At 28.0% G+C, this 23,619-nt stretch overlaps 1 protein-coding gene and 1 long non-coding RNA gene across 2 annotated transcripts in view; one reads left to right on the top strand and one right to left on the bottom strand.

Moving 5' to 3' along the window:
• Positions 1-2,824: 2,824 nt before the first annotated feature.
• Positions 2,825-23,619, bottom strand: part of LOC101241465 (tripeptidyl-peptidase 2) — a 79,008-nt gene continuing 58,213 nt past the window's right edge. The window contains exons 26-40 of the mRNA XM_065788573.1: positions 22,261-22,357; positions 22,034-22,171; positions 21,257-21,307; positions 20,968-21,173; positions 20,730-20,808; positions 20,551-20,619; positions 20,419-20,474; positions 20,158-20,268; positions 15,932-15,992; positions 14,947-15,020; positions 10,256-10,304; positions 5,533-5,569; positions 5,386-5,427; positions 4,542-4,726; positions 2,825-2,979 (exon numbers count right to left, since the gene is read on the bottom strand). Of these exons, the coding sequence (XP_065644645.1) occupies positions 2,890-2,979; positions 4,542-4,726; positions 5,386-5,427; positions 5,533-5,569; positions 10,256-10,304; positions 14,947-15,020; positions 15,932-15,992; positions 20,158-20,268; positions 20,419-20,474; positions 20,551-20,619; positions 20,730-20,808; positions 20,968-21,173; positions 21,257-21,307; positions 22,034-22,171; positions 22,261-22,357 (1,345 nt within the window). The 3' untranslated portion in view covers positions 2,825-2,889. The remainder of the gene's footprint in view (positions 2,980-4,541; positions 4,727-5,385; positions 5,428-5,532; positions 5,570-10,255; positions 10,305-14,946; positions 15,021-15,931; positions 15,993-20,157; positions 20,269-20,418; positions 20,475-20,550; positions 20,620-20,729; positions 20,809-20,967; positions 21,174-21,256; positions 21,308-22,033; positions 22,172-22,260; positions 22,358-23,619) is intronic.
• LOC136075432 (uncharacterized) lies at positions 3,923-4,421 on the top strand. The gene is made up of 3 exons (XR_010635936.1): positions 3,923-4,050; positions 4,154-4,208; positions 4,286-4,421. It is a non-coding gene; the product is annotated as an uncharacterized LOC136075432 (long non-coding RNA).

Here is a 23,619-nt window from a genome sequence, read left to right as displayed (position 1 = left end):
TGCTCTAAACAACAAAATGTCTTTAATAACTAAAGAAGTAGGCTCTGTTACATGCAGTGATCATAAACTCAACACTGCACTGCAAAAGACAGTTGAGGGTACCCTGAAACTTAAAAATGCTTTTCGTAAAGCCAGCTCACTTAATCCACAGGCTTCATAAATCAACAACCTTCAGTGCTGTGTTAAAATATGCTTGTTCCAGGTAAGATGTGGTTTACTTCAAAATACCCTCCACAGTAACCACGAGATAGAACAATCATTATAATATTCTGCACGCCATGCTTCGACTGAAGGTTCCACTCATATAATTACGAGATACAGAAGATGATGATAAGAAGAAAACAGTACCTACAAATGAACAAATCCTACTTTTTGAAGCTATTATTCCAGTGCTAAAATCTGCTAAAGATCCGAACTGACATGTCACTATGGAAAGTAACTGCACTCATTAACTTCATCAAGAAAGAAAAAAATAATCATCTTACTTAGGGAAACAACAAATTATTCAAGAAATTTTTAGAAGACTTATCAGAATTAAACAAGAGATTCCCAAACAAAGGCTGTTAATTACCTACATTTGCCCTAAGATATTACCTCCATCCGTTTTTCCGTGGACATTTTCTTGATGTTTGGGTGGAAAATGAATATAATATTATTTTTGGAAATAATAAGAATGATACTGCTTCACATCATGCACACGACAACCCTCCTATTAAACTAGAAATGGAAAAATATCAAAAAACAATAAAATCTAAAAATGCAGGTAAAAATGCAGGTAAAACTGACACATTGGCATGGTGGAAGCAATATGTAACTGAACTTCCTATCCTTTCAGGTGTTGCAAGATCCTGGTTGGCAATTATTTTTACAATCCTACTTATCAAATGCTTTTAAAATTAACAAAACAAACTCAAACTTTAGAACATAACAATAAAAACGACTTTGTCTGAAAGTTACCGTGAGCTAAAAAGCACTCGGAAAAGGTCAAGGCTATTATTATACCAGAAGCAAATAGATGTACCACAGCAAGACTAATTCCATACCCACAATTTTCTTTAAAAATATTAAAATAATTTCAGAAGTTCTAATTTATGCGACTTCTAATGTGTTATTTTATCATACAGGGTTAAGAGCACAAAGATATTTATATACGTTTTTATAGAAACACTGTAAAATAAAGAAAATATTTATACCAAACAACTGTTTTGCGTAATTATGTGTTGTAGAATCTCACTTTTGGGCACAATCCATCACAAAAAGTAATTGCATTTTTTTTTTATTATTCTGAGCAAAATTCATCGTAAACTAAAAGAAATTTGTTAGGTCTCACCGAATAACTAATGCGTTGACAGTTACAATACTGATAGAATTTTCAAAAAAACACACTCAAATAATGTAGTTTTTAATTGAATTCTGTCGTGTAATCAATAATTAGGGAAATTTTTTCTTCAGATCATTTTCTTATAGAAGTTTCCATTAAAAGATACAGTGATGTTGTAGGAAAAAGTTACCATGTTTAATTATAGTGAAAAAAAAGAAAAAAAACTGCTTACCATTTTCTGTGTTTTTGGTGTGATGCTTATTTATTTCATTTGTTTAACAAAAAAAATTAAAAAAGAGTATGGTGGTTTAATTTGGAGAAAAACAAATAAAAAGTACCATAGTCTTTTATAATGAGGCATGCCATAGACTTTTTGTTATTGAGTTTTATTGATGGATTGAGAGTTCCTAAAATAACAATAAAAATAGAGACCCAATTGCAATACTTCATGTGTAAGATGTTAACTGTGTAGATGATGGCAACAATAAAAGCACTAAGAATATTGTCACAATTATTAGAAAGGACTTTCTGTTAGAATATAATACCACCAATTAATACTTTAAAGCAACTACTATACTTCTTTATGAAAGTATTAATAAGTATACATCATATATTATAGCTATATCATATATTGAAGGTTGTGGTCAAAAAGTAATGCGCATGTGCAAAGCTCTTAAATGTTTTGTTATCATCTTAAGTTTTTTTTTTAAAAAAAAAGATGGTTTTTTAAATCTTCATTAAAAACTGAAACATTTTAGAATGATATAATCACTTCCGGGAAAATGAATAAGGGAAAGTTGGGTAGCCCCGGACGGCGGGTAACTCCGGATACTTGATATACAGCTTAAACTAAAGAAGCTGTGTGACTTTAAATACTATTATGACATTGAGTGAAAATATGGGGTATGCAAAATATTAAATTGTCGACGCGATTGGCTGGGAGTGCAAATTGTTTCCCAACACTAGAAGAACGATGCATCATCATACTTGATTAAGATATTAGTATATCTATATATTAGTATATCTATAGATATTTATATATCTAATTTTTGTGTAAACTAATAACTTTTTATTGATTAAAGATACATTTTATTTACAATATTTATTAAAAAAAAAAATTCGTTTAATCCACTGGTTTCAAAACTAGTATATGTGAAAGAGGTACGATCGGATGGTATCGGACACTTTCCCACTATTTTACTTTTGGAAAAATTTAACTAACTATAAGTGATTGAAGACTTTACCGAAAAGATTGAGATCTTGATTGAAGACTTAAAGAGATCTTTACCGAAAGCGCCTGGATTTCTTGCGCTCTAACCACTGCGCCACGACCGCTATTATTTATCACATTCGTGTAGTCCGTGATTAATTCGAATTTTCGGGTATAGCAATAAACGGCTTCTGCCCCGAAGCATCTCGTCAGACAGGATTTTTATATTATTTTTGTTTCTATTTATTATATACTTGTACTGTTGCCAAGTAACGAAGAATAATTCGCAAAAATATGTTTGCACAATAAATAATTAAAACTAATACATTTTAAAGCATTAAAACTAATTCCAATAAATTCAAAACGGGTGATGAGTCTCTGGAAACTTAATCAACAATTGGGTTCGAAGATGAAGCGCCACATGCTCCCATGATAGAAACTCGGCCAGCTATAATATAAAAAAGTTAAATAAATTACTTTCGATTTATGTTTCAAATGTTTTCGCTACGTTAATAACTTAACTTAAATCGTTTAAAACTCTTTTATGTGGTACCACATTTATGTGAGTAAAAAAATGTTACTTTGAAAATAACGAGTAGTTTTTTTAGTCTTTTTAAAGTGACGTGGTTATTTTATGTGATCATATCAATAATTGGAAAATGGATTTTATGTAATCTGACCCTAACCCCCCCCTAAAAAAAATATATATATAATATTGAATATAATGGATATAATAACTAACAAAAAATAGTGCAATCACAAATTTATATATATTCAAATTAGGACAAACACTTGAAAAATTTTTTTTTTGTAACTAATAATCAAAAAATATTATTATAATATAAATATTTAAATAAATATTATTATAATATAAATACTATTTAAAAAAATATATGGCACTACGCAGCGACAAATGTCTCATAAAGTTTTATCAAAATTAAATAAAATTTTTTTTCTAAATAAAATTATAAATTTTATTTTTTGATATACTTTTGAAGTGTAGTCACGAGACACACATTACAACAGTAGTCAATAACATCATTGAAAGCCACTACACTTTTTAACGTCGAGACTTTAAGTTTTATATAATGACTTATTTATATTTTGACCTAAAATTTTAGATGGGAATATTTTTGTCTCAATCTTGGGTTTAGTTGGAGTTTACCAATACTAGATAATCAATCTTTACATCCAGAAATGATTCTTACAATTATTTCTTTAATATTGAATGACGTATGATGGTTATAACAAATTATATGAGACCATCATACGTCATCTGTTTATAAAAAAAAAAATTAAGTAGTTGAAAGTTTTGATTCTGTATGAAACAATTGAAACTTTTAATACTTTATGAAAAAAAGTATGCAAATGATTTAGAGTCGAAAACAATACTCTAATAATAATAATAATAATAATAATAATAATAATAATAATAATAATACTCTAATATTAATAATACCCTAATAAAAACATTTGCATCACGATTTTACTGCAAAAACATTTACGTGCGTGACAAAAGGTAAAATAAACTATATACCAACTATCCTTATAGTAACAAAAAATTATCATTATACATTTAACTTATATGCTTAATTTGATCTGCCTATTTATTTTTATTTTAGTTATACTGATTGGCATTTTACCGAATATTTGTAATCATTTTTATTGTTTTATTATGTATGTATTTTTCTGATAATATTACTTTGTAAAGCTTTTTAATTTTAATATTTAATCCGTAGTTTTTTCTATTGTAGCTTGATTATAAACATACATACAACAGGCACCTGATTATTCGAATACGCACGGGGGATAAGAATTTACTTGGAATAACTGAAAGCATCAGTTTGTTAGGAAAATTCTACAGCGAAAAAAAATCGCTTTGGATAGACGGAAACTTCTACAAGTAGCGGTTTGAAAAATCGGGAATCTGCTGTACATACATATATGCGTATATACAAACACAAAACTATAAATATATAATATATAAAATTAACTAAAAAAATAATTTACTCGAATAATTGTTTCAAATTCAGCTTTGGTAGCAGTGTATTCTTCTGAGAACTTGAGAATTGCGTTTAATGACCTTCCATAGTGTTTATGTTGAATTCCATGACGAACTGTCAATAAAAGAAGCCCCTTGTCTTTAGAATCTACAAACTTCATCAAATCATGATAACAAAGGTCCAGATCTGAAACTGATCAAGAAATTATTTAAAAATTATGACAAAAAAATCTTACAATGTGGCAGGTCGTTGTGAAACTATAGACATTACCTATAATCAAAGTACCTATTCATAGACAGTTTATTCAGGAGTCATGATGCTATGCTGAATCACAATGAAAGCAACTACACCTTTTTTCTATGGCTCACTCTGTGCATCTTAAAGAAGACTTCATTAGTGCCAATGTTGATGAGTTTTTTGAAGTGTGATGACTATGGATGGGATGTCATCAAAGACTTCAATACTGTGTCATTCTTGATAGACCTTTAAGACCATTTCATAAAATTTCCACCTCTCGGAGCAGTAATTCATCAGTACTACAGCAGTCTTTATTTGCTTTCATATTATCACAAGTTTTGTATGTATCAAGTCATATTGTAATAATTTTTGTATTGAATCATATTGTATCAACTTAGCAAGTAACAAGTTTTATACTGTATCAAGTCTTGTATCGTAACAAGCTGCCTATGGTCATAAATTTCATATGGTAACTGGCTTTTTATGGTAAAAAAATTTGTTTTGTGACAAGTTTTTCATTAAAAAAGTTACAAGTTTTTTTACAAGTTTCAATATTGTATAATGTCTTGTATGTTAACAAGTTATTCTACCAAGTGTTTCATAAAAATTCATACCTAGTGTGTCAACTTCATAAGTTGGTAAACTTCTATCTGCTTCTAACATAACAAAAAGTATATTTTCTATATATCAAAGTGTATTTTTTTTAAATTAAAAACTAGTTTTTGTTTGTTTTTAAATTACTGAAATGAAAAAAGTTTTACCCCCAACTGCCTGCAAGCTATCTGCAACAGCAAGACCCTTAAAAAACAAATATTTCTTATTTACTATTAACCTAAAAAATACGTACTTACACAAAAATATTTTTAATTTATTTTATGTGTTCAGAACTTGTTATTATTATTTTTTTTCGCAACTGTTGTTGAAAGAGACTTTTTTTTACCATAAGTCTTTTTCGACCACGATATAAGTGTGTATATATATATATACATATCCACTTAGCGTATTTAGTTAAAATATTGTTACTAGTTTTTCCTACTTTTATAGCAAGCCCTCGCTCGTCTAAACATGTATTTATAGTTATATATGTGTGTATGTATGTATGTGTATATATATATATATATATATATATATATATATATATATATATATATATATATATATATATATATATATATATATATATATATATATATATATATATATATATATATAGAACTCTTAACTGGTTGTCAGAAAGTTTTTCCGTATTTTGTTGATAAAAAGTTAAAATTAAAATGCAAGACCAGAATTTTTTTTTTTTTAATAATTGAAAGACTGCCTGCCCCAACCAAACCCTCAGTCGATGTAGCAACACTCCCTTGCAAGTCAGGCTAAAAGATAGTCGATGTAGCACCACTCCATTGCAAGTCAGGCTATTTGTCAGTTGATATAACAGCACTCCGTTGCGAGTCAGGCTATTTGTCAGTCGATGTAGCAACAGTTTGTTGCGAGTCAGGCTATAAGATAGTTGATGTAGCAACACTCCGCGCATGATTTACAGTAAAAAAAAAAATAATTAAAACATTTTATGAAAAAAAATAAAAATAAAAACATTGTTTATATTGTTAAAAACATTCAGAATCTTTTTAAAAACACTCTGGTCAATTAAATTTGCGTTTTTGCAGTTTTTTTAAAAAACGATTAATGTGTAATTAAATTAATGGTTTTTACTTTCCGACAACACGCAAATGTTGGACGAAAGTCAAAAGTAATCAAAAAGGACGTATGTGTTGGCGTAAGAATCATTTTTTTCCTTTCGTACTTCCCAAATGCAACAATCTATAGAACTATATATATATATATATATATAACTATAACTATATATATATATATATTCAATCCCCATCACGTCCCTGGTAGTACTGCGCTCAACTTGTTTCTCCGCGCAGCGGCCTTTTTCGTCAAGGTTTGTGTTTTGAAGTTATAGAGTTGAGAGAGGGTTATGACCACAATTAAGTAGCCTCCTCATCTGTAGTGGCCTTCTGGGCCTTGGGGAGGTGAAATAACAAAAAAAAAAAAAAAATATATATATATATATATATATATATATATATGTTGGCTCTTAAAACAACATTTTTTGAAAATGTCTGGTCAACCACTCAAACTGTGTTTTATATAACAAAATAATACTAGAATTAAAAAATTTTCAAAAAAAAATATTTTCAGGAGTAGCTCAAGACCCTTAAACATCAAACGGGTCTCCATAATTATCAAAAAAATAGTTCTTCAAAAGTATATCGTGTTGGGTCTCAAAAGATGCGAAATAATATAAAAACTTCAAAAATAATCATCACTTTATAAATTAATTATTAATTCAGATTTCACTGGCTAGAAAATGCTATTTTTAAACTAAAAGCTAAAAATAGGCATTTTTACAAAAAAATTTTATATATTTTTTTCTTAATGTTTTTTATAAAATAGTTTTTTTTTAAAGTTTTTACATAATTTTGATTCTTTTGAGACCCAACTTAATATAATTTTCAAGAACTATTTTTTTGATGATTATAAGGACCTGTCTGATGTTTAAGGGTCTTGAGCTACCCCTAAAAATATTTTTTTTTTTTCAAAAATTTTTTAATTCTAGTATTATTTTGTTATATAGAACACATTTTCAGTGGTTGAGCAGACATTTTCGAAAAATGTTTTTTTTAAGAGCCACCCTAATATATATATATATATATATATATATATATATATATATATATATATATATATATATATATATATATATATATATATATATATATATATATATATGTACCACAACTTTGGTCTTGAGTTGTTCCTCATCTACATTAATAATCTTCCAGAGCACAGTAAAGGCAACCTTAGCAGAGATAGAGGATGGAATTTTTTTTTCTCTATAAATCTCTCATTTTTCCTTGTATGGAATATTCTTACATATTTGGGCTAGTTTTTCTAATAAGGCCTTTTCATGACATGGTTCAAAAACATTGTAAATGTTGTTGTTGTTGGACCTGCTCTAGTTGCCAAGCTTAAGCCTCTGTCCTATTGCTGTAAAGTTGCAAACTTTTTTCTTTTTGACAAAAGCTACCATGGTCGCTTTTGTCAAAAAAAAAAACGACTTGTTCAAAACAACCTGCTTAAGCAAGCTATTAGTACTTGTTTGATCAATCAAATCTCAATTATCATATGACTCATTTGATGATTGAGTTCCTTATGCATAAATCATCATAAAGCAGAAATTTAAATTTTTTCCTTTTTTCATTTTTCATGTTTTCCTGACTCTTTTAAGTTTTCAACTTTTCTTTTTGCTCTTTCACTTTTTTCTTTGAATTATGCTAACCCCCTAACTCCCTACTTAAACAGAGGTTGTTTGCAGTCTTGTAGAGAGTGAATTTATTAAAAATATATATATGTAAATAGAATATTTAAAAAAAATATAACTATATAAAAAAAATATATATTTTAAACTTTTTTTAATCTTTCATTTCTGATTTGTAATGTTGCAAGTCGCAAATTATCACTTGTAGGATCTTGCAATATGATCTTGCTTGTTTATTATATATAATTTGTTCAGGTTTAGAGCAATATGCTACATTAATGGTATATGTAAATGTGTGCAGTTTTTTAATACTTATTTACTCTTAACAAAGCTGCAAGCAACTACTATTTAAGTTGGGAATTACCAGAAAACATAAAAATGGGAGATAAGCGAAGATAATACGAAGGAAAGTAACTAGAAGAACTAAGTTTTTTAGAGCATGAAGTAACATACAGTAAAACTTTGCTGAATGAGGAGTCAAGTGAGAATGAGTTTTGGTTGGTGGAACTAGAGATGCTTGTTTGAGCATTGCCATATTTGTAGAAAAGAGAAAAAGGTGCAACTTTATAACAATGGGACAGTAGCTCAAGTTTGAAAGATAGAGCAGGTCCAATTACATTTACAATGTGTTTTCATACCTTATCTAGAAGAGAAATGGCATCCTTAAAAAGAATGAGCCCAAGTATGACTGAAGTATTCCTTACAAGAACAAATAAGAGATTTGTTGAGGTAAAGATTAGAATTGGGAATTAAAAAATAGCATGCACGATAAAAAAAGACAACTTTAACAGATGATTGTGTGTATGGTTTCCATGAGAGGTCAATGATAATCCAAGATGATGTAAATTAGGAAACTCAGCGAGAGCATTGCTCTATACCAATATAGATATACGAACAATGTTGTGATTATTATTATAATAAATAACAGAGTTTTGTTGGAGTTAAAATTCAAAAACCACTGCAAGCCCCAAGTTGTTACAGAAGAGAGATTTGATTCAAGATCAGAAACTTGCAGTAGATTGAAAGTTACTAGAAATAAAGGAGCGTTGGTCTTTGAGGACGACTTGAATACTGAAAAGAATCATAAAATAAACTCAAAAACATTCTTAGATACACCATATAAAACAAGCGTATGGAAAAACCAGCATGCCATACTTTATCAAAAACCTATGATATGTTAAGAGCCCTTGCATCGCCGCTTCTATTATTTATCAATTAGTAAAGAATTTTTCCAAACCATCTCTTCTCTGATGCTCAATAGCAGAGACACATATTCATCACATCCACCTGATCATCATCTTAGCCTTTTGCTTTTCTTGCCTGATGCCAATTGTGTACCATCAGGCGGCCTCTTTGGTGACAACAAGTGATTAGGTATTTTCTTCATGAAACCTGAAAGATTTAACTATGCCGCAGTAATATGTTATTTGAGTAATGTAGACCCAACTTTTTAGCAGGTTATGTTTGTGGTGTTCAAGCTAAATCACAACTTTATCCAGGCAACGGAGTTTAAACAACTCTTTATAATTAAAATTTATTTAATTTTTTTTTTAGAATTTAAAAATTAAAATTTTTTAAATTTTTTTTTAGATATTAAAAACAATCCTTTTTTCACATCTGAATAAACATGTGCTAAGTGTAAATTTGTTAAACTTTCAAGGCAATAATAAATGTAACTTTATTATGCACATGCTTTTAATACTGTCAACTTGACATAATTTACAGAAATATACAGAAGAATATATTGACCTGTTGCACAAATATACAGAAAAATATATTGAAAACTAATATAAACTGTTGTAAATAAACTAAAGAATATTTGAAATTAATAAAACATATAAATAAATTTTAATAACTTTATGCTAAAAATATTAATATATTATACCATATTTATTTTTTTAAACAATATAAACTCATATGAGAGGAAGTTCATAACCTCGGATTGGCTTCTTTTTAAAAACTTATTATATTTATTTGTTCTTAAAAAAACTTGATACAAAGTTCTAAGGAAAAGTTATATATAAAAATATTTGACATGAGATATATCATTTTTGATAACAAGTTGTTCCTTTTTATAACGATGCAACAGTTTGACAAATTAGAGAGTCTTAACAAACAGAAATCATTTTATGGAGTTTTATTTATCAATTTTCACTAACCATTTTGTACAATGCATTAGTAGTGTATAACTTTTGTTTCTCCATCTCTCTAAAGAAAAAATAATATGTATGTATATATGTATGTATGTATATATGTATGTATGTATGTATGTATGTATGTATGTATGTATGTATGTATGTATGTATGTATGTATGTATGTATATATTTCTCTCTCTTCATATATATATATATATATATATATATATATATATATATATATATATATATATAAATATAAATATACACCTATAGTATAGTATTACTATAGTATTAAAAGACTAGAATGTTTTTAAAAACATACTGAATATTTTTATATGAATAAAAACATACTAAATGTTTCTTTTTTTTTTTAATAAAAACATTCTGAAAGTTTTAATCATTATTTTTTTACTGTAAAACAGCACAAAATGTTGTTAATTTTATTTTTTTTAACATCTTTGCTTCTAACAAGGCTGCAAGCAACCACTATTAGAGTTGGAAGTTACTAGAAGAGAAAAGATGAAGTTTATAGAGCAAAATAACAATTGACAGAGGACAAGATTGCAAATTATATGAATCAGGAAAGCAAGATGAAGGAAGCGAATTCCAAAGAACTGATGTTCGAAGAAAAAAACTAGAGAAATAAGAGTTTTTGGAGCACTTAGAAACAGTCACAGAAAAAGGGTGAGACTTAATTGAATGACGAGTAACACGAGAATATATATTTTAGTAGATGGCACAAGAAACTCTCTTAGAGCAGTGCCTGTTATAGTATTTGTAGAAAAGAGAAAGAGAAGCAACATTATGACAATCTGATAATGGTTGGAGGTTGGCTGCAGAAGCAGGTCCAACTATGTTTACAATGCATTTTTGCATCTTGTCTAAAAGTGAAAGAGCATCATTGGAAGATCCGCCCCAGATATGGCAACAGTATTCTATATAAGGACGGATTTAAGATTTATAGAGATAAAGAATAGAATCCGAAGTAAGAAAGTGTCGAGCACAATAAAAAGATAAAACCTAAGCAGATGCAAATTTTGCAATAGATTTGATATATGGTTTCTGAGAAAGATCGGAAGTAAGAGTTAATCCTAGAAGATAAAATGTAGATGATTTGTCGAGTACATCACTCTTCATAAATATAAGAAGATCTAAATTATTGTGGTTATGATTGGCTGAAAAAAATTGGGTTTTATCTGAATTAAAGTAAACCAGCTATTGTGAGCCCCATGCTGTAGCAGAAGTGAGATCTTTTTTAAACTCAAATGCCCCCTCCAAGCAATCAGAGAGAGTATAGAGCCAAGGATAGAACCTTGAGGAACCCCTGAGGTTACAGGATAAGAAGAAGAGTGCTGTTCATCGATGACAACTTTTATACTACAATTGGAAAGGAAGGATTCAGTAATCTTAAAGATGTTACCTGATACACCGTAAGAAGAGAGCTTATGGAAAAGACCAGCATGCCAAACTTTATCAAAAGCATTAGAAATGTCAAGAGCGATAGCCCTAACCTCTTCACATGTATCTAATGCACAATAAAATCTATTGGTTATTACTGTTAGCAAATCAGCTGTAGAACGAGAAGATTGAAATCCATATTGGTGATCAGAAAGTAAGTTATTAGATTCAAGATTAAGTTTTTGTTATTTAAAGATTCAAAAGCCTTGCTTATTATAGGAAAAAGACTATTAGGACGGTAGTTAAATGAGTCAGATATATATATTAGGGTGATGACTTTTGGTTTTTTTTCTCAATCATTTCCTGTAACACGAATGAATGAACTTTTGCCTATTAATGACTAAAATGATGTTTATTCCATTAAAATGTTGAAAAAGGTCATGCACAAACCACTTTGAAATATTATTTATGTAGGCAATTTTAACATTTTATGTAATAGTATTAACAATATATATATATATATATATATATACATATGCGGTAGTGGTGTAGTGGTAAGAGCGCTCGCTTTGTAAGCGAGAGGTTTGGAGTTCGACTCCCACCACGTCCCTGGAAGTACCGCGCTCAACTTAGTTTCTCCACACAGCAGCCTTGCTCGGCAAGGTTCGTGTTTCGGAGTTTAAGAGTTGAGAGAGGGTTGCACCATGAATAACAACTAAAAAAAAAAAAATGAGTAGCCTCCTTGACTGAGTGGCCCCCCTCGGGCCTTGGGGAGGTGAATAATCTAAAATATATATATATATATATATATATATATATATATATATATATATATATATATATATATATATATATATATATATTGTTAATACAATTATATATTGCATGCCCTAAAAAACCACGTCATTGGACGGTTCAAATTTCTTGAATCCACTGCCAAAGAACGGAGAGAGATGATTGGTTTGATTGCTGTAGAGCTTAAAGACCTATGGAGCAAAACGTTGAACTTCCCACATGTATCTGATCAAGCCATTTGTGCAAAACTAGCAAAACTTCTGAAAGACTACGAGCGCTGCAGAAAAAACAAAACTTTGATTCATTGAATGAACTGTTTGACATGACCAAGATTAAAGGCGAATGGTTGTACAAAGAGGATGAGAAACTCTACAAACTGCAAATTGAAAGCAAAGGTTACATTGGTTATTCAACCGGCAAACCTGCTAGTACCAATATCATCCACCCATCCAAGCAAAAGAGGGCAATGGAAGGGACTGTGTCCACACTTACCAGCTTAGTGCTACCTGATTGTTCTGAAAGTAGCACGGACTCATCCGAGAACAGTACAGACAGTCTTTGGGAGAATGACAATGCAGCATCAATGAGCAAAAGGAAGCATAACCCAACAGGCATTGCAAGTCTTGTTACATGCTCTAAGCTGTGGTCCCACAGAGCAGCAGTGGTGTGACGCCAGCTTTCCGGTGAGGGCATTGAAATTCCAATCAACCGCTCGTGTAGATAGCCTTGTGGACTGCTGTAAATTAGCAATCCACAAGGCTCTCTACATGAGAGCTGCTCAGGTGAAGAAACACTTGGTGATCATGCCTCATCTGGAGAAGTGGAGCATACACTTTGACGGCAAACACATTGAGGGCTTTGAATATCAGGCTGTGGTCCTCAAGAATGAATCTAAAGAAATTAAGTTGACTGCGCTAAAATTGAAAGATGGGAAAGCTCAAACAATTGCGGAAGGACTCCAGGATGTGTTAGAGGAGTTCAACCAGTGGGAATCAGTTGTGATGATTGTTGCCATCACAACAAACATGAATATTGGCTAGAAGACAGTTGTTGTTCGGCTACAGCAAATGTTCGAAGAAAAAGGTCACCACAAACCCAAGTTCATCAGTTGCCAGCACCATGTGCTAGACTGCATTCTTTGCGTTGTCATGGATGATGAGCTCTATGGGTCAACTAAATCACCAAACATCGAGTATTTCTTTGTGCAGGATTTGATGAGCAATTACGATAAATTGAAAGCACTCTTCAGCAACGGTAAAACTGAGATTAAGGAAACAGGCAGCTGGAGAGATGACATGAAGTTTCTCTACCATCTCACTCGTGTCTTCTGTCACTTAACTGAAAGGAAAGAGATCCCCTTTGCGAATTTCAAACAGATCAGGTCAGGTTGCGTAAAATCTGTTCATTCATTTCTTACTCATAGGCTGACCATTGGTTTAGCAGTCAAATCTGAAGCTCTGAATGACTACCCAAAAGCTCTCAATTGCTTGAAAACCCACTGGAAAACAGATGACTCTCCAATCAATATCGCCCGAAGCAACCAGTGCTGCGAGCGTGCCATCAAAGTTATGCAAGAATTGCATGATTCCTGCTGCAACAAGGACAACCTCCCACTGAGATTCATCCTCTCTAATGACATTATTGTGAATATTTGACTTCCTTGTGCGTTTGATGATCCTATATATTGTTGTATGCATGTGACTCTACAGCTTGTGTTCAATTTTGTATCTGCTTACAGTGACTTAAAAAATCTGGCCAAAAAGCTAATAAATAAAATTCTTAAAATCATCTTGTATGTGAGGTTTTTTTATCAAATTGCCTTGAATGTAATATTTTATTTAATCTTAAATGAAAGCTCATCAAATTATGATACAGGGAAACTAGGTTGTATAAAAGTCATCACCCTAATATATATATATATATATATATATATATATATATATATATATATATATATATATATATATATATATATATATATATATATTCACATACAAGATTGGAGAATTTAAGCCCATTTAGCCCATATAAAATGCTCCACATTGATTTTTATGTAGTTGATAAAATTAACACCTTAGTTAAAGGCCTTGAAAGTCTTTATAGTACTCCATGGGCCTCTTATGCACATAAATACTAAAAAATAAGCACAAACTTTACAGAGGAGAAGAAATTGTATATGGCTTAAAAAAACATGCAAAATATTTGACACATCAAATAAAAGTACTCGATAGAGTAAAAAATTTGATAATTTTTACCTTTGTAACATGTTGAATATAGTTAAACTCTATACCGCATGCATATGTTAAATTACGAAGTAAAAAAAAACGAAATTAATAATAAAAAAGCAAATGGGTTTAAAATATTGCTATATATAAATATAAATATAAATATAAAAATAAATAGATATATATATAAATAGAGCAATATTTTAAACCCATTTGCTTTTTTATTATTTTATAATTGTAATGATTATAATTTAATAATAATATTATTATATAAGTTTATAAAAAATTCTTACTGTTTTCTTTGAGCAGCATCAATATCAGGGTCAGTCTTCATGGAAAAATATGACAAAATTTTTTGTTGATCTATCTAAAAGAAGCGTAATACATATAATTAGTAAAAAATAACTATTTATAAATAATGAGTAAATAAATAAAAACATTATTTTTATATAAATTTTTATGTTCTTAGAGTTTTTAACAATTTATGTAGAAAAACAGTTGATAAAGAATTTTAAAAATTTTAACTTTCAAAATTTTATTCTAATCTAATTTGTTTCAGTGTATATTGACGGCCATTATTGTCCCAAAAAACAGCTGAAGTGTATATTGATCCTCACAGTTATCCCAAAAAAACATTTCAATGTATTCTTAGATCATGACATCATTTTCTTTTTTTAATATTAATTCACCACCCCAATTCCGAGAAGGCTACTATTGTCAAGGATACTACTTTAGTTGTGGTAACAACCCGCTCACCTCAAACCCTTGCTTATGAGGTGAGCGCTCTACCACTATACCACTACCGCACATATTTTTAGTTGAATTGCAAAGATTGCTGAAACTAAAAAATCATTTTATAATAATGATAATAATAATAAAAAACATTTATTAAAACAAAATTTATTACTTTTGGCAACAACATATTTAAATCATATAGATTACATAATGTTTATACTATGTAATCTATATGATTTTCATATGTTTTATCAAAAGTAATAAATTTTGTTTTAAGAAATGTTTTTTTATTATTATAACAACTATATCAAACTGATAGATTATATATCGATGAATATGGCAAATAAAAAACAACTGTATTTATATATAAAAGAAGGAAACTAAATGTTATCATTTAGAATAAATAAACATATTAATTGAAAAATCAATAACAAACAATAATAATCAACCAAATGGAAAAAAAAAAAAAATCTAATTAAAATAGTTAAAAAATAAACTTTTAAGCATTTTTAAGCATTTTAAACATCTTTTTTAAAAACATACCACAGAAAGAATTTCTTTACACAAGTTAATAATTTCCAATAGATTTGATCCTCGGTTTTTTCTTTTAGGAAATAAAAAGAATATCAATTAATATATATATATATATATATATATATATATATATATATATATATATATATATATATTTATATATATATATATATATAGTGCTCGAAGTGGAGAAAAAAAAAGTAACAGGATAGTATTCCGTAAATTAAAAATACCATCCGCCTAATCATTGTTATATATAGAGGTTTATAATAAGGTGGCGATATGGTTTATACTTTATAAAAAAGTGACGGGATGGCATCCCGCCCCACTTCGAGAACTATAAACAAACAAACATACATACATACATATATATATATATATATATATATATATAATATATGAACATCAATAAATACAAATTCTCTAAATACTAATTTTTTTATTAATTCTAAGAAAATTTTGCTAGATTTTTGGTACTAACATCTTTAGCTTTAATTACAAACTTGAACAAGTTTGTAATTAAAGCTGAAGATGTTAGTATTAAAAATCTAGCAAAAATTTCTTAGATTTAATAAAAAAATTAGTATTGAGAGAACTCGTAATCATTGATGTTCATATATTAAATTAATTCAACTCTCATACAAGCTGTCGTCATATAATATATATATATATATATATATATATATATATATATATATATATATATATATATATATATATATATATATACATATATATATATTTATATGTATATATATATGTATACATATATATATATATATATATATATATATATATATATATATATATATATATATAAGTATATATATATATATATACATGTATATATATATATGTATATATATGCATATATAATATATGTATATATATGTATATATATATGCATATATATATATATGTATATATATATGTATATATATTTACATATAAATATATACATACATATATATATATATATATATTTATTTATATATATATATTTATATATATACTAATGAACATGTAATAAAGCTATATTTAATTAAGGTTAAACACAAATACTTTATAGAAATATATTTTTATGCTCTTAGTGTCAATATATTTTCAAAGCAATAGGTAATTTGTTGGTTTCCTTAAATATTTACCCATAGTTTTGCTAAAACTATGACTACAGTTACTATGACTACAAATTTTTCAAAATGTGAAAAAATAAAAGTGCTATTAGTATATGTTTTATTTATTCTATTTAAATAAACTTATGGGGTGTTAAAAAATTTAATTTTATTACCTACATAAATGTTTTTGCCTTTTTTTTTTCTCTTTATTTAAAAAAGGGCTATGTAAAATATTTCTATAAAAAAAAAAACGTTTTTTAGACCAACACTGTATAAATTTTATGATAGGTATGGTGTCAATCTACATAAGTTATGTAAATATACTTATCTGCCTTTCAGAAAAACTTTACTTCAATTTTTAGACATTACGATCACATAATTTAAATTTGATAAATTTAAATTTAAATTATATTATCGCAAAATTAAATTTAGTTGATAAAAATTTTTATTTTTAATAAACCTACAACTTTAGCTAAAAATGCTGTGTGCTGAGTGGTCAAACCTGAAAAATTAAAACGGAGTCTAAAGGTTAAAAATTTGTTTAATCTTAGATCAAATTACAACAAATTTATCAAACAAAATTATCAACAAATAAAATCCTATGCACCAATCAAAATTCGCCAACAAACCTTGTGGTCAAACAAATTTATTCTTCAGAGAAATAAATATATGCTCCTAGGTACAAGCAAATTATATGGTACTAGGTACAAGACTTGATGGCCTCATAAAAAACATCATCTATTAATGGATTGAGAAGAAACTCAATCAACATTGCATTAAGTACTCAAGTAGCAAACAATATAATATATAAAAACTTTTAGAAAAAAATGTCTTTAGGATTGTAAAACAATATAAGATAGAAGCAGCAAAACTTTACTTTAGACCATCAAAAAGCGTTTTCAGATTTTAACCATTGAAACACTCTCTTAGAATCAAAATAGGATTACAAAAGTAAAACTTCTACGTTATACTGAGAAGTGTAATTTTATAGTTTTCAAATAGTGGGGTGGCCTTGGTACAAGGAGGCCCTAGGTACATGAACTTTCCCTATATATAAATATATATATTTTTACTTTACAAATCTCTACTTAAAATAATGAACTGTACAGTTTTATCTATTGTTACACAATAAACAAAAGTTCATTGAAAAATAAAGAAAAATCGCAGGTAAAAGAATTTAAAAAATTTTTTTTTACCTTAAAAATAAATGTGTTGAAAAGGCAGTAGAGTTCCCAATAGTTTAGTGGTTATCGGATTGTGTGTCTACATTAAACGGTATGTGTCAGCAAGGAATTTTTTGAGGATATTAATCTAGTATTTCTTCAATGTAAAAACAAATACTGAAACAACTTAATTACATTAATACTGTTTGTAAAATGATGTGTAAGGCATTTTTGTGGAAACTATGAATCTATTTGTTTGATGCAAGACTACATGAAGTATAAACTATGGCACTATACATCACCTGGCTAATAGCATAAAACCTGAAGACTTGTATAGGTCGAGCTTAGTGTGTCCCATTTTCTTAATGTTCTTGGGTAAAAACTGTTTAAATGTTGGAGCACCTAAATTAATTATAATGACTTTTTGAGCTTTTGAGCTTTATTCCATTAGCCACAGACCTAAGTGTAGACCCAAGCGCCCAGACCTAAATACCATCATCAAAAGATTGAGATAACTTACCTCAAGCAGGAACTAACATAGGTCAGGATGTTGTCAGAATTATTTTTTAAGAATGGTTTTAGGAACAATGTTCTTGATGTAGATATTTATTAAAAATAAACAGAATGAATTAGATTTGGCATTAAAACCCTGAAGTACTCCGGCTTGAATATATTTCCAATCAGTGATGTGATTATTTATTTTTACATTTTGGTGATGACTAGATAAGCAAGATGCCATCTGGGATGTGATGTAGCTATGATGTTAACTTTAGTAGTAACTTATCATGATCAACAAGAGCAAATGCATTTGCAAAATCAAATAATATTGAAAAAAATAATTTGTTACTATCTTTAGCATAACTCCATTTTTCTATAACTAAAATTATAGCATCCATTGTACTAAAGCCTGGAAGGAAACCAAATTGTTTTTTGTGTTGAAAATTAACTGTTTTCTATGAGGTACTTAAAAGGACATAAAGTGATGAGGCTATTTCTATGCTAGCAAATTTGCATAAAATAAGGGGAAAGATCATCTGGTCCTGATAATCCTGTCTTTAGTTTGCTGAGTTGGCTGAAGATGTTATTAGGAGTAAAAATAGAGGCAGTAGGTCAAGTTGTTTCCTATTGCTTTAGACACTTTTAAAATGATCGTTCAATAGATTTGCTAATGTCTCAGAGACAAAATTAGTTATTTTTTATATATTGACAAGCCTAATTACTTAAAAAAAGTCCGATTTTCAAAAACACTAGTTATAGATAAGTTTTATTTTGGAAATTAGTCAGGTGACTTGATTCAGAAGTACTTTCAAAAGTGGGATATAGACGCTAGACATGTGTATTTCCTAAAATTTTTGTGTGAAATGACTTTGCTAGAGTTTGCAAGCAGTATCTTTAAATTTTAAGTTAAGACAAAAAAATAAAATTAAAAAAACTAAAATTATAACTGGTGAGACCTAGTACTGTTAAAACCGCTGTGAGTGCAGTGTTACACTTCTAATTGGGTAATAAGTTCAAAATAAAAATAAAAAGTTACAAAATAACTCTATAATAATAAGTTATAAAAATATAAAAAAATAAAAAACTTAATGAGGATCTTAACAAAGCTTTGAACTCAATTAGTACTGATGGCACATCAAAGCTTGTAAATAGTATTTTGAGATGTTGAGAAGCAGTTATAAAAACAAGGGTGGGGAGGAGGGGGGGGGAAGTATAATTATTTTTATTTAAAAAAAAATTGTGTTACTGCAAAAGGATGAAAATAAAAATAAAAAGCTCCATTTTTAGTTTAAAGTTAAAATTCTGTTTTTTAATATTAGGCATAATTCTCACTTAATTAAGTTTTAATTCTGATAATTCATCAAATAATTACAATAAAATGCAAAAATTAAATTACAAAAAGACAAATAAAATTAAAAAAAGTCTTTGAATTGAAAATTATAAACAATGTGTAACTTACGACTGATCTAAACTGTTTAGAAGTGCATTCTTTGAAGATAAAAATGTATTACAAGATACATCTTTACTAAGATTTTCAACAATAGTTTTCTGTAACAAAGAATCATTTAACCTAAAACATTAAATTTAGTAAACATAAAATAAAAATCTTGCAAACTTTAAGCAAAATCTCCTCTTTAAGCAACAAATTGAACAAAATATAAAAAAATAAATTGTTACTATATTCCATTATAAATAGAATAAACTCTTTTTTAAAACGCACTTTGCAATCCACGTACATTGAAAATCTTCATTGGCTTCTTCATACTCCTTTTCAATCTTTATAAAACAATTTTATAAAATAATTTTGACTAACTTGATAATTATAATTAAAAAATAGTTGAATAAGTGAAACCTCTTTTTTCACATTTTCTTCTTTACATTTGCTTTTCTCTGATATCATTACACTAATAGGGTAAGTAACCTAGGTAACCAAAGTAAATTTATATATTAAGTGTAATTGTAAATAACTAATAATCACCGAACAGTATAATATAAAAACAAATTTTAAAATAATTTCTGAAATGAACAAACCACTTTTTTGACAGCAGGATCTTTTGAATAAGATACTGTTCCAGTTAAATAATGACCAGGTTTCATACTCTCAGAATATCTTGTAAATAAATATATTCACCATAAAAACTATTTTATTATTAAGATTAACCTATTGATTCATTATTTATATTTAATTATTAAATTCATTATTTAAACCTATTGATTACATTAGTTAAAAAATAAAAAAGTGCATTGATTATAAATATCATGTAATCACTTTTCAGTAGAGAGAGCACAGATATAAACAGGTGTGTTAGAATGACGCTTGAGATGTATTGGTGCAAATACAGTTGGATTTTCTTTTGTTCCAAACTTTTTGCGACTTGAAAAAAATCCTAACTCAATTGGCACTGAAAGTTGAATCTTGAGATTTAGCACCATTTTTTTGAGGTCTTCCAACATTTTCATTGAGTTATTACGAACCTAGCGGAAAGTAAAAAAAAATTATAAAAAGTCTCAACATATATTTTCAATAAGATTATTTTCAATTTATTAAAGAAAATAACCTGGTAATTGAGATTATAATTGCCTTTTGGTAGATTAACTTGATAGTTATTCTAAACATAAAATAATCTAGATTAGAAAAAATAAAGATTGGAAACTTTAATAACTCTCTCTTAACACTTATCCATCTTATCTCACTTATCCATCTTATCTCACTTATCCATTAAACTAGAAATTAATCATAACTACTGACATTTAAAAAAAAAATTAACAAATAGTTATTACCTTGCTTAGCTGAGCAACCATTTAAATTTGTTTTAAACCCTTGAGAGTCACTGCTTCTCAATAAAAATCTATACTCTGTCTACACTTACTTTTCTTCCAATATGCAACAAGATATAGAATGGATTTTTCTTTCTTTTTTTATTTTCTGATAAAATCTTTTAAATAATTTACCTTCAAGCTCTGAGTAAAGCTTACTTATTTGTATAAAGATATAAATACCTCCAATAACAAATTTAAGCAAGAAATTTTCTTATTTTGTCAAATTACTAATTTACATTATTGTTAATTAGATTCAGAATGTAATGAGATTCTAATTTGAAATTTTCTGCAAGATTATAGAAAAATTTCTGAATCTTTATTAAAAAAATAAAAAGAGTTTTAAAAATTTAGGTTTCATCATATTAAATTTTCAAAACCATTTTCTTTCACAAAATAACTTTTTAAACAATGAATTAGTAACTCAAGTTTGCAATTTAGAGAAAAAAGTTTAATAAAAAAAAAAAGTGCTGAAAAATTTTCACAAGTTGTTTTATTAAAAATAATCCAAAATATACCTTAACAGGTAATGATCCTCCAACATAACATAACTGCTTGTTAGAGTCATATAATGCCCATTCTTCTGATTCATACTGACTTTCATATAACATGTCACTAAGCAAAGGGGAAAACACAGATACTGTGCTTTTTGCTTCCTTAACAATATTTATGAAAAATATCTTATTTAATAAAAAATTAGATAAAAAAAAAGAAACCACAAAAAAACAAATTGCAAACAAATTACCAAAGAAAAAGAATACTTTAGCAACAAAGTGTAACTTTGTTCGCCATTAAAGAGTCGGTCTCTAGTTCCTAGAGGCGTTAAAACAGCATCAGTTGGTCTGTAACAAAAAATTTTTAACAATTTATAACTAGTTCTTGCAGCAGCATTAAGAAAAAAATTTTTGAACAAAAAAACAAAAAAAACTACATAGGCACAAGTAAATAGTGTTACTACTTGAATATTATAACTAAAAAATATATAACTTTGTAAAGCAAAAAAATTATAGTTAAAGAAATATAATTGTATTATACTTATTTCTTCTGCAATAATCTTTTTATTAATTTTTTCTTTTTTAAATTTTTAATTTAAGTATTAAATATCAAAAGTTAATACTAGAGTACTTAATCAGCGGCGGTTTTAAGCACAGGCAAAGCAGGCATTTGCTGGTGGCCTCGCGCTCAGGTGGCCTCGCATTTTTTTTCTTAGTACAAGTAATATAAAAAAATTTTCTTAGTACAATAAATATAAACAACGAAACTCATTTATTAAAATTCAATATAATGTATGCGTACAGTATTTTTATAAACAGTATTTTTATAAAATATTCAACTTTACATATACATCTATTATTATGTATGTAGCAATTTTTTTTTGCGTTATACATAATGCCTGGCAACCATATGAAAGAGTATGCGGTTTCTAGTCTCATATACATTGACAATGACTGTGACAAATATATCGTTGCCCATATACACCTACACGTCTCAAAGGCTTTTTCTGTTTTTCCATCCTCCTAACTGAATGACTTTTTGTTTGTTTGTTTATTTATTTCTTATTTTTTATTTTATTTCTTATTACTTGTTTATTTTGTTTGTTTGTTTATTTATTATTATTAGATTTTTTTTAATGCAATAATTGATGTTGCATTAGTAAGCTTAAATGAAAGATTCAAAATGCTTGATTCATACAACAAAATATTAGGTTTTTTAACCCGTACCGAAAAAATGCGAAGTTTAGATGCAAATGAATTGTTGAATGATTGTAAAAATTTAGAAATATCACTGAGAAATCCTAGTACAGAAGAATCGGACGTGAACCATGAAGAGTTATACTCGGAAATAAATACATTTTTAAGAATGGAAGCTTCGGCGGAATCGAAAGATGCACTGGAAATTTTGAAGTATATTACGGCAAATTCTTTAATCCAAATTTTTCCAAATTTATTTATTGCCCTATGAATTTTACTAACTTCCCCTATTTCAGTGGCAAGCGCAGAAAGGCCAATTTCCAAATTAAAACTCATAAAAAACTATTTACGTTCCACTATGGGTCAAGACCGCTTATCTGCATCAGCTTTAATTTCCATTGAAAATAAAATAA

The sequence above is a fragment of the Hydra vulgaris genome, chromosome 01 (genome assembly GCF_038396675.1).
Source record: "Hydra vulgaris chromosome 01, alternate assembly HydraT2T_AEP".
NCBI classification, from domain to species: domain Eukaryota; kingdom Metazoa; phylum Cnidaria; class Hydrozoa; order Anthoathecata; family Hydridae; genus Hydra; species Hydra vulgaris.
The sequence above is the reverse complement of the archived record's forward strand: the minus strand, read 5'-3'. Positions and strand labels throughout refer to the sequence as shown.